This window comes from Diabrotica virgifera, chromosome 9 (assembly GCF_917563875.1).
Source record: "Diabrotica virgifera virgifera chromosome 9, PGI_DIABVI_V3a".
NCBI classification, from domain to species: Eukaryota; Metazoa; Arthropoda; class Insecta; order Coleoptera; family Chrysomelidae; genus Diabrotica; species Diabrotica virgifera.
Window position 1 is genome coordinate 224,406,033 of NC_065451.1, and position 13,151 is coordinate 224,419,183.

At 36.2% G+C, this 13,151-nt stretch overlaps 1 protein-coding gene across 3 annotated transcripts in view; it reads right to left on the reverse strand.

Moving 5' to 3' along the window:
- The window catches only part of LOC114325085 (rap guanine nucleotide exchange factor 2-like), an 849,570-nt gene that overhangs the window by 551,980 nt on the left and 284,439 nt on the right, over window positions 1-13,151 (reverse strand). For all 3 annotated transcript variants that reach the window (XM_050660024.1, XM_050660022.1, XM_050660023.1), the window contains exon 4: window positions 1,607-1,690. In XM_050660024.1, coding sequence (XP_050515981.1) covers window positions 1,607-1,690 — 84 coding nt within the window. The remainder of the gene's footprint in view (window positions 1-1,606; window positions 1,691-13,151) is intronic.

The following is a 13,151-nucleotide window of genomic DNA, read 5'->3' on the forward strand; positions in this document are numbered from 1 at the left end:
AATTAAATTAAGAGAATTACATAAAAGTAGGTATAGTAATTAACACGTTTTATTGCCTCTTAAATGTTGCTCTAATTACAATAGTTAACGGTATTTTGTAAACAAATGGACATGTAATACGAGGTGTGGAGGTGTTGATAGGAAACATAGGGTTGTTAAAATATACTAAGTGACATAGAAATCCTGACACCCTTTTGAAGATATTTTGTACAATTATACATTATACAGGGTAGCAAAGTAATAAATCAAAATTTCATTATGATTGAAAAAGCTTAAAAATGAAAAAATGAAAACAATTCTCTGCGTCTGCAACAAAGACCTTAGATTAGAACTGAGAGTAAGGCTCTATGTGTGTAACTGTGTGTTTTCAATACTGCAATATAGACTTGAAAGCTGGTCATTGAAGCAAGAACACATAAATAAACTACAGTCATTTGAATGATGGTGTTACAGAAGGATGCTTAGAATAGCATGGACACAGAAGAAAACGAACACGGAAGTATTGCGAGAAATGGGCAAAGAATGCGAAATAATAAACACAATAAAAATAAGAAAGCTACAATATCTGGGACACGTAATAGGCCTGGATCCCGCGTACCAAAAAAAGTTGATTAATAGCAAGGTGAAACTTTGTAAATAGCTTAACGGTGTCTATTCGGACAAACTTTGATGTACGGGAACACTGGAACAGGGGAAGTTTTAATTGTGGAACAGTTTAAAAATTTGGAACGTCAGATTACGAAAACGCCCCATGTATTTTGTCAGACAGAACTTCCAATTGATTTGTTACCGTTTCAATAAAGTCTCATAAACTGCTATTTATCACCAATATAATTCCTGTCATTTGACATGTTCTTCGTGTTCCACTCATTAAAATGCCCAGTTGGTGATAAACACCAGTCTGATTTTTGCATGAGAGTTTAATGAAAGGGTAACAAATCAATTGGAAGTTCTGTCCGACAAAATACATGGAACGTTTTCGTAGTCTGACGTTCCAAATTTTTAACCGGTTCCACAATTAAAACTTCTCCTGTTCCAGTGTTCCCATACATCAAAGTTTATCCGACTAGACATCGTTAAGCTATTAACACATTTTCAGCTTGCTATTAATCAACTTTTTTTGGTACGCGGGATCCAGGTCTAAAAGTAACGTCGAGATCAGAGCAATTGTCATTCATATACGCGTTACGGTTACGATGCATTTCCTGCACATTTAAATACTAGTAGCTATGTTAAAACGACTATAGTGTTAAAAGGGGGCGGCAAATATTAAGTTGCACACAGGCGGCCAACACTTTAGCGGCGGCCCTGAGACTTTTTGTTTTCGCCCATGTTACAACATAAAATGTGAAAAGGTTGAATTATCCATGCCTGTCTGCCCGTCCGTAGACGCAAGTCCTCCGTTATTAGAACAGATAGAATAGCAAATAATAGGTTTCGAATGATTGCTTATAACCTAAATATGATATTGAATGTGGGAAATTTGACCTCGGACTATTTAAAAGTCTCCGTTATAGTACAAGAGATGTATTATTCGACGCGCCTTAGAACGGGAACAAAAATTTATACTTTAATATTAGTTAATAATAGAAAAACAGTGTTTTACCTTGATCGAGGTAGGAACATAGATCCATCGATGAAAACGGATCCTGACAGCAGAATGTACCAACATGTTGATAATTCACCAGTGCTGAAAACAATAATTATAATAAGTAAAAATTAAAATAAGAAAATTTAGGGTTTCCTTTTAATTAAAATCTGTCTTCCTCCGTCCCCCGATAGTACTATTTCTAGGTCTACCTGTTGTCAAGGAGGCTCCGAGGAAGACAGATTTTTACCATCACGACCGTAGTTTCTCGATATAAATTAAAACAATTTATATCGCAGTGTGGTTAGAACGCCCTCTAACGGGGAATAAGTGAAATGAATTTCGACTCGATTCAAGTTCTCTGTTTACCCAGGTATAACCATACCAACAGGCACCGCTAGGAAAGCATTCCACTTTGCGGTTCAGAGAACCCGTACGAAACGAGTCTGTATACTCTATACAGAGTATGGCATTCATTTAAAAATTAAAAAGTAAAAATAGTAAAAGACTAAGTTTTCACTCTAATGGCATATAAAACAACATAATGCAATTCTACATCCCACCAGAATGAAAACAATGGGAACCTTCTCTGGTTACACCTCCGAGGCTTCTACAATTTGCAAGCCATACGGATGCTGAGACTAAGGAAGATGAGGGAATTCTACAATTTACAATTCACGTCCCATCTGCTCAGCGCGGTAAAGTTCCAACGAGAATGGTTCCCTTCATACTCCACACAGAGTAAATGTAAATCAAAAATGAATAACCATTTTCAATTTCGTTGCAAAACGAAAACACAGCCGAACCATAGGCTGTGCTTGCAGCACTCTCTGATTGGACTAGAATATGGTTCGGCTGTGTTTTCGTTTTGCAACGAAATTGAAAATGGTTATTCATTTTTAAAAATAGTAAGTTAAAAAATCAGTAAATGTTATTTTAGGTCGTATGCATATTTTTTAGCCTGAACGAAATTTGAATAAGATACTGGTAGGAGTTGTAAAACTAAAACAAAAGACAAAAATTATATGAACTTAAAATGAATATACAAAACAAGTGACGGATTTGACCGTTACTTGATATAAGTTCATTTTATCTAATAATAAAACACTGAAAACTATTGTTTTCCAATACTTCCACAAAATTTATTACAAATTAATATCACTGCAGTAGAAGTGCACACGTAAAATCTGTTTTTCTACATATTATTGAAATTCCTTTTGTGATCTGCTGTACGTTTGTTAAAGGTTCTCTCAGTTTGATCCATGTAAGTTTTTGGGCAGTCACAATATTTTTTCTTATTATATTTGCCAAAGTTATTGTTTGTTCTATGGGGCTTGATGAGCTTATATGCACAGGGTGTTTCATTAATAATTGTCCATATAGTAACTGGAGAAACCTTAGCACAAAATACGAAGATTTAACCTAAAACACTTATAAAATGTGGTTCCTTACTGAGTTACAGGGTGTTTTATCTAAAAATTTAAAAAATATTTTTGCTCAGGATTTTAAAACTATACGACGTATCCTTTTCATACTTGGCAGAAAGTGCGACTACTAGACACCCTACTAAATAATGATAAACAAACGTTTCTAGCTACTACCAGAGGCGTACGACAGGGGATGGTGAATGGTTAACCCTTCTCAAATTCTACGCCACTGAAGGAATTACCATTTTAGTGCCATTTTTAGATTCTCCAATACTTTCTATGTAAATAATATACTCTTTATTGGTAACGATAAAGTCATTATTTTTCGAGATATTTGAAGTTAAATATGAAACGGCACAGTTATTTTGATTAATTTATATGATTCATAATGATTAAAATTTAAAAATTATTTGTACCCAGTACTTTAAAACTATTTGGCGTATCCTTATCATACTTGGCAGAAAGTGTAGGTACTGTACACCCTACTAAATTAAGATAAATAAACGTTTCTAGCTACTACCAGAGGCGTACGACAGGGGATAGTGGCTGGTTGACCCTTCCCAAATTCTACGCCACTGACAAAATTGCTATTTTAGTGTAATTTTTTGATTTTGCAATACTTTTTATGTAAATAATATACCCTTCATTCGTAACAATAAAATGATTAGTTTTCGAGATATTTGAAATTAAAAATGAAACGACACAATACATTAATCAAAATAACCGTGTCGTTTCATTTTTAACTTCAAAGATCTCGAAAACTAATGACTTTATCGTTACAAAAGAAGAGTATATTATTTTCATAGAAAGTATTGGAGAATCCAAAAATTGAACTAAAATAGCAATTTCGCCAGTGGCGTAGAATTTGGAAAGGGTCAACCATTCACTTTCCCCTGTCGTACGCCTCTGGTAATATCCAGAAACGTTTGTTTAACATAATTTAGTAGTTTGTATAGTACCTATCCTGCCAAGTATGAAAAGGATACGTCGAATAGTTTTAAAAGGCTGAGCAAAAATATTTTTTAAATTTTTAGATAAAACACCCTGTAACTCAGTAAGGAACCACATTTTATTGAAGTGTTTTAGGTTAAATCTTCGTATTTTGTGCTAAGGTTTCTCCAGTTACTATATGGACAATTACACAGGTTTACAAAAAAAAATAAATTGTGGACTATTTGACGAAACCATATGACAAGGGGGTTTTTGGGGTCGCTGATTACGAATCCGGGGTCCGTTGATCACTATCACATCAGGTTAAGGTCATTTCAAGGTCAAATCAAGATAAATCGACAGTCGCTCTAAAAAAGTATATTAGGGGGTTTTTGGGGTCGCTGATCACGAATTCGCGGTCCGCTGACCTCTCTCACGTCTAGCTCAAGGTCATTTCAAGGTCGAATCAAGATGAATGGACACAACCGCTCTGAAAATGTATATTAGGAGTTTTTTGGGGTCGCTGATCACACAACTGATTTGACCTTGAAATGACCTTTACTGACGCGGTAGAGCTCAACGGACCCCAGTTTTGTGATCAGCGACCCCAAAAATCCCCTAATATACTTTTTCAAAGCGATTGTGTCGATTTATCTTGATTTGACCTTGAAATGACCTTGAGCTAGACGTGAGAGAAGGTAGCGGACACCGGATTCGTGATCAGCGACCCTAAAAACCCCCTAATATACTTTTTCAGAGCGATTATCGATGTATCTTGATTTGACCTTGAAATGACCTTTACCTGATGTGATAGAGATCAGCGGATCCCGGATTCGTGATCAGCGACCCCAAAAACCCCCTTGTCATATGGTTTCGTCAAATAGTCCACAGTTTATTTTTTTTTGTAAACCTGTGTTATTAATGAAACACCCTGTATATGCTAAATTCCAATCTGTAGGAATATTTTGGCTCAGTTAAACATTTATTAAAAATATCCGCTAGCATTTCCAACAGTATGTCTGGTCCATATTTCATTAGTTCAATGGGAATGTCTCTCGGTCCTGGAGCTTTACCGTTCTTCATTTCTCTTAATTATATATTTTTAACAAAATAAGTTCTCAATCCAGTAGCACAGAAAACGACAATAAATGTCGTTTTCATACCACTAGATTGACAACAGGTGGAAGTTCTCTCGTTACTACCCCCGTGACTTTCAAAAATTATAAACCATACGGGTGCCGAGACGAACATTAAGATGAGGGAATTTTAAATAATTCACGTCCCATCTGCTCAGCGTAGTAAAGTGTCAACAAGAAAGCTTCCTAAGTACTCCACAAAAGAGTAAATGAATTAAAAATGTGTAAAGATTTTCAATTTCTTTGCAATCCGAAAATGCAGCAGCATTATACTCTAATTAAATCGGAGAGTGCAGGAAGAGTCTATACCGGTTTCGGGGATTTTTTCCCCTCATCAGTAGTTCCATATCCTCTTCTCTCCAATGCAAAGGCTCAAAGCAAGGTACCTGGTTGAATTGGAGAGAATATGGGACTACTGATGAGGGGAAAAAATCCCCGAAACCGGTATAGACTCTTCCTGCACTCTCCGATTTAACTAGAGTATAATGCTGCTGCATTTTCGGATTGCAAAGAAATTGAAAATGTTTATACACATTATGTATTTTTAATTTCATTTTTACATTTTAACTTTACCGCATCTTCGTTATTAATGTTGACTTCGTCAATTTCTCTCAGAAATTATTTCCTGTTTTCTTCCAGCAGTTGCTTGTAATGGTAATGTAATGAATCTCCCACTTCTGGTTCTGGATTAAGTCTATATTTTTTCTTTTCTTCCGTTCTTTCACTTATAAATTATTTAATATTGATTTGTATATCTTTAGTAATATGTACATTGAATAAACTCATTTTGTATCTAACTACATTGTTTTAATTATAAACGTGTGAAAGTTCAACATACTTTGGAATTATTTTCCTCTCCCCTTGGACTTTGACATTTGGTTACTATTTTTTCAGTAAAGTTCCGCACTTTGATGTCACATTTTCGGAAAATTCGTGACCTAAAGTTGGCAAGCCTATTTATGCTCTACCCGTAAATCATGAGTGAATGGAATACCTCATTTTATAGCTTTTGTTTAGTTCAATGTAGAGATTCTTAAGATTGAAAAGGAGGGATAGTGTATTTATCCTTGTAAAAGTTTAGTGTTTTTATTCAATTACTTTATATAGCTAGCGTAGATACGAACCTTGTAACTAGCGCCCTATATGAGAGTCACATATACCTACCGAAACACAAATTCATGGGATGTATCAACTTCCAAAACATATTCGTATAAAATTTAATTACAATGTTGCTAGTAGTTTCGGCAAAATCGTAAAAAATTTGTAAACATTTTTTTTCTTCAATCTTCAATTTCTTTATCTTGAAAACGGATGGCGTTAAAATTTTTTTTACTAAGCAAACCCCAATTATTTTTCAGTTTTTACCTATCCTAGAGACGGTGTTACCGTTTTTGAAATACCCTGTATATATGTTTTTAAATATATGAAGGTGATACAAAATGCTAATAATATGAAGGTGATACGTGATACCAGTCACGAGCATCTCTTGTATTCATCCCAAGAAGTTAAAAATGAAGAAAAACGATCTTCCAAGTAGTTTCATTAGTTCCAGAGGCCTTATTAAGGACGACCTCTAGTAAATCAAGATTAAGTATGTTATTTTCTTTGTATATTATAAACTTATTACACGGGATGGAAGAAAAAAATGTCGGTATGGAATTCAGAACCTGTTTTTCCGTGAGTGTTCAGACCGTGACGATTTACAACAGTGGTGTACTATTTTTTTAATCATGCATTTGATCATGCAATCAAAGGAAGTGTATATAGAATGAGCGTTGTATCTTTGCGTCAATGTTTGCATGTGACATGAATTATTTTTTATATTGCCTCTTGTCTCTTTTCTAAGCATAGAACCTTGTTCTCTTACTTCTTTCTTGTTAAAGGCAATTGTGTTAATTGGCGGATTAATACTCTATGGAAGGCTTAGGCCCACTCCATCTTTTGTACGTTGCTCCGATCATTACCTTTTTCTTTTTCTGTTTAGCATCGCCTATACCGTTTACTTTTTTCTGGTGTCTTTAGTCCTTTTTTGGTCTCAAACACTATTTCCTGTAATTCTTAGTATTCTCATCTTCCTCGGTTTATTTTAATAGGCTCCGTTTGTATAAAATAAAATTGTATGTAATTGATGGATTCGACCGTTACTTGATGGAAGTTCATTTTATCTAACAATAAAAAACTGAAAACGTTTGTTTTCTATACTTCCACAAAATTTATTATATCTAAGTGACTACAGCTGTTTCGGCGGAGTGCCTTTCTCAAGTAATATAGTTTACAATGTGTTTGCCTTTTTAATCTTCAACTGAAGAGGTTGAGGAGCGGGGAGCTGTTTGTCTCGAGTTGGTCATTCAGAATTATATCTGTATTTTTCAGTTTATTAATTTCCATAGATTCTAAAAAAGATAGCTTAAGGCCTTTATTTTGAATATGTAGAATTTTAAACTCTTCATTGAAAGAATGATTATGATCTAGAAGGTGAAGTGCGCACTTCACCTTCTAGATCATAATCATTCTTTCAATGAAGAGTTTAAAATTCTACATATTCAAAATAAAGGCCTTAAGCTATCTTTTTTAGAATCTATGGAAATTAATAAACTGAAAAATACAGATATAATTCTGAATGACCAACTCGAGACAAACAGCTCCCCACTCCTCAACCTCTTCAGTTGAAGATTAAAAAGGCAAACACATTATAAACTATATTACTTGAGAAAGGCACTCCGCCGAAACAGCTGTAGTCACTTAGATATAATAAATTTTGTGGAAGTATAGAAAACAAACGTTTTCAGTTTTTTATTGTTAGATAAAATTGTATGTGTTGTATGTGCTCCTAATTTTAATAAAATAAACCGAGGAGTAAGACAAGGAGATACCATCTAGCCCAAGCTATTCAACCAAGCGCTAGAAGATGTGTTCAAACAACTGCACTGGGATGGCTTGGGTATAAACATAAACGGGCAATATCTGAATCACTTACGATACCTATGCTGATGATATTGTATTAATAGCAGAAAGAAGTGAAGAATTACAAAGAATGATGGAAGAACTAGATAGCGAATCGACAAAGATAGTACTGAAGATGAATTACAGTAAAACAAAAACCATGACCAATCAACAAGAAGAACTAGTAATTACAGTGGCACAAACAAGAATAGAACAAGCAAAGCAGTCCCGGCGCTAGGGTATGAGACGCCCGCCTGCAAAACTAGTTTATGCGCCCTTAGGTTTTTTAAATTAGTATTTTGTATAACACCAGCACAAAAAAGCTCATTTTGGCGCCCCCCAAAAAGGGGCGCCCGCCTGCAATGCATCCCTTGCAGGCCCGTTATCGCCGGCCCTGAGCAAAAGAGTATAATACACACACCGGCAAAATTAGCCGAACACCTTAAAAATGGCACATGTTTGATGTCTCGAATTTTCTAAACCAGTGGTCCGATTTTAGTGATTCTTTTAGTATGTTATAGCCTTATTATTTAAGAATATCGTTGTGATAATATTGTTGCTAGACAGGTAAACATCAATTTATACCGGGTGTATCAATCATACTGTGATTTTTTCTTAAAGTTTGGAACATCCTGTGGAATATTCTAGCATATGTAAAATATTAAAATTAAAAGTTGATTGTAGAGTTAGGCTTTCTTAACATTTTACTTTTTTATTCATTTAATTATGTGGGATAATAAAAAAGTTATGTGCGTTAACATCTCTATCCATGTTTTTCATGAATAAATCCTCATAGTAGGGGAGAAAAATATGCTAAATTTGCAGTTACTCAAGCGTTATGGGGACCTATTGGATTGTGAAGAGTATGTGCTAAAACCAGAAAAAGGTTAAGTTAAGTTTTCCATATAGTGGGGGACTTTTCATTTTTTAATTTATTTTTCCAATCGATTTTTGAAACAATCGTTTTTTTTTCGATTATAGCGCGATCTATCCATAATTCGAAAAAATGCGTCGAATAAAAGTTGCTTATTTTTACGTAAAGAATCCAAATCAGCAATAAAAATTGGGACTCCTATTTAAGATTTTAAATTAAATCCCCCACCCCCACCGCGATCTCACGGTGGTGGGGGTGGGTATTTAAAAAATATTGAATACGTGTATTTTGCAGTTTTTCGATCTGATGTTCTTTTTTCGTCGATGTTGTATGTAAAATTTGTAAAAAAAACATGCAAAAATAAATACTGAATATTACATACTTTATTCAAATGCATGTGCGCTCAGCGTTTGACATTAAAACCCCCTCGAAACTAGTTCAGCTGAAATCCACGGGAGGTCGTCATTGTGACATCGCTTACATCGCTTAGTAATTTATTTATTTAATACATCTATTGAATTACTTTAGGCTTGTTTATTAAACTAAGCAGATAATGATGGTAGGGAAGCCCAACCGGAGATTTTTCCAGTTACTCGAGCGCGTCAGATTATCACATGGGGAGAAACCTTGTACCCTGTAAATGTACCTATACCATATATTGGTTCTTAAAACCGGGGAATTCATTAAGGGGGGACCGAAAAAAAAATCTTTTCTTAGAAAAACTCGAAATCGTCAGATTAAGATAAGGTAAGTTAAGTACATGCAAAATAGTCTGACGATTTGAGCGGGCCGTAAGAAAATGGATGAGTCACAAAGTTTCACAAAAAAAACAAATATTTCGCGAAATAAACGTCAGATTGAAAAACTAAAAAATACGTATTCAATATTTTTCAAAAATCTATCGAATAATACTAAACACGTCACCCCACAGAGAGGGGTGGGGGGTAAATTAAAAATTTTAAATACGATATTTCGCGAAATGAACGTCGGATCGTAAAACTGCAAAATACATGTATTTAATATTTTTAAAAACCTATCGAATGGCACCAAACACGACCCCGAAGGTGGGGTGGGGGTTACTTTAAAATCGTAAATAGGAGCCCCCAATTTTTATTACAGATTTGGATTCTTGACGTAAAAATAAGCAACTTTTATTCGCAACATTTTTCCAATTATGGATAGATGGCGCTATAATCGGAAAAAACGATTGGTGGAAATGGAAAATTAAATTAAAAAATGGAGGGTCCCACACTTTATGGAAAACTTATCTTAACTTTTTTTAGTTTTAGCATCCACTCTTCACAATTCAATAGGTATTAACGCTATTAAATATAATAAGGATAACGCTCGAGTAACTGAGAATTATGAGGATTTATTGATGAAAAACATGGCTAGTTGTTAAAGCCCATAACTTTTTTATTTTCCAACATAAGCAAATGAATCAAATAAGAAAATGTTAAGAAAGCCCAATGCTATAAGAAAGCCTAACTCTACAATCAACTTTTAATTTTAATATTTTAGATATGCTAGAATTTTCCACAGGGTGTTTAGAACTTTAAGAAAAAAACACAGTATGATTGTTACACCCGGTATAAAATGACATTTACCTGTCTAGCAACAATATTACTACAACGATATTCTTAAATAATAAGGCTATCACATACTAAAAGAATCACTCAAATCGGAAAACAGGTTTAGGAAATTCGAGCCATCAAACATGTCCCATTTTTAAGGTGTTCGGCTAATTTTGCCGGTGTGTGTATATATTGTTGCGTTTTTTTAGGAAATATTACGCGAATTGACTTTTAATTATTATTAAATAAATAAAAGACTTACTTGAAATTGTTTATTTATAACACTTATTTAACAACAATATCTAATTTATTTTACACTTTCTAACATTTAATTTATTTACAAATACGACTTATCTACTTTAAAAATACATACATTTCAGCAAACCGATCAAACAATAAAACAATATATCGCGTCGAATATATTAACTGACTGACTGCTGCTTAAAAATCATCCGCTTATATAGATACGGCTCTGCTTCGAGAACATTTGGAAGGCCTGAGGCGGGTCCACGTCTATCATCGGGGAAACTTCTGGATTAGCGGAGACAATACTCGTCGATGACGTGTCGCTGTTGTTTGTTGACTACTAGGGGCAGGGCCGGCCTCAGTTAGAAATTCGTCACATTGCCCCCTCCTTAAAAGATGGTTCCTCCTGGAACCTTGTCAGGACTGGAACTGGATGCTGGTATCGGCAACTGGACCCTCTTTTACAACTCCCAGTTGTATAAAAGTGACAGGGGACGGTCTTCTTTCCGCACCAGTAACTATGCGGATTGCAACAGACTAACACCTGGACCTCGGTGTCTTGGAAAATTTCTTCTACCATATTTCGGATAACTCTCCAGTCTAATTGGCTGCATTCTAACTTTGGTATGGCTAACTTTTGCACGTCGGACTCCAACACGTGCTCTCTCAATTGAATTAATGCATCCCATACATCTTGGTAGGTAGGTTGGTCACGGACAGTGTCTTTTGTTACCAGATAGAATAGGTAACGTGATGCATCTTGGAGTTTCAATGCTTTGCCAGGAGCTGGCAGTTGGCATTGAAGTTCTGCAACTCGACCAAACTTCCTTCGGAAGGCGGATGCCAACCCTCGTGCGTCTTTGATACTGGCCGGGATGGTATGGGCCAGCGAATAGTCATCGGGAAGTGCGAGAAGATCTCGCTTTTCTTCAGTGGTAACACCATGTCTTGCTTTACCGGTACCTCCGTAGGCACCCATGAACTCTTCAAAGGTAAGGTCAGGTATTCCTCGAATTTGGTTGACTTCCACTTCTTCATCTACGTCGTGGTCTCCCTCGTACGGCGCCAACCGGTTATGGTGGACTATCATCGGCTTTCCCCTAGGAGTCTTGCTTATTCGGTATATAACGTCATTGATTTTCTTGACAATGAGGTACGGACCTTCCCAGAACTGCTGCAACTTGGGAGAACAACCTGTTCGCTTCTTTGGAGTATAAAGCCAGACTTTGTCGTTCTCCTTGAAACATCCCCTCTCGGCTTGGGTATCGTATCGTTTCTTCATTCGGTCGCTAGCGATCTGAAGATTAGAACGGACCAACTCATGTATATCGTCCATTCTTCTTCGTAATTCATTCACGTAATCCTCACCAGCAACATCTTCTCCAGGTCGACATCCAAACTCTAGATCACAGGGTAGACGCATCTCACGTCCAAATAGGACTTTTGCTGGTGTTTGGCCAGTTGATTCATTAACAGCAGATCTATAGGCCATTGCGAAGAACGGAAGGTACTGGTCCCAGTCTCGTTGATGATTGGACACCATCTTTGTCAAATACTTGCCAACTGTCCTATTCATACGCTCCACCATTCCATCCGATTGCGGGTGATAGGCCGTGGTTCTTGTCTTCTTCATGCCTAGTTTATCACAAATTCCTTGAAATAGATCGCTCTCAAAGTTCCTTCCTTGGTCACTATGGATCTCCAGAGGTACTCCAAATCGGCTGATGCAGTCTTTGATTAACACATCTGCAATAGTGGCGGCCTTCTGGTCTGGAATTGCGAAGATCTTCACCCACTTCGTGAAGTAATCCATTACCACCAACATGTATTTGCATCCATTGTCACTTTCTGGAAATGGCCCAGCAATATCCAAAGCTATTCTTTCAAACGGACTTCCAACATTGTACTGTCTCATAGGAGCCTTTCTTTTCCGGTAGGGCCCGTTACTTGTAGTACAGGTAGTACATTTCTTACACCAGTCCTTCACATCGTCGGAACTCTTCATCCAATAAAATCGTTCCCGAATTCTCTGAAGGGTCTTCTTTACACCAAAATGCCCTCCTGATGGACTGTCGTGTAACTGACGAAGTACTTCGGCTATTCTGCTCTTTGGAATCACCAACTGTGTTCTCCTCACTGAACCATCATCATTTTCTATTACTCGTTTGAGCAAGCTGTCTTCCAAGATAAATGAGTCCCACTGGGCCCAATACGTCTTAACTACTGAGCCTAGGCTTGATATTTCTTGCCAAGATGGTCGACGATTTTCTTCTTTCCATTTTCGAATCTTCTGTAAAACTGGATCTTTTTCTTGTTCTTCCTTGATCTTGGTAGGCGTCCACTCGTCGTTGACCACTGTTGTTCTTAGTACTGCTGCTTCCTTTGACTCTGTTTTGTTGCAATGGGAACATTCTGCTGGACACGGTCTTCTAG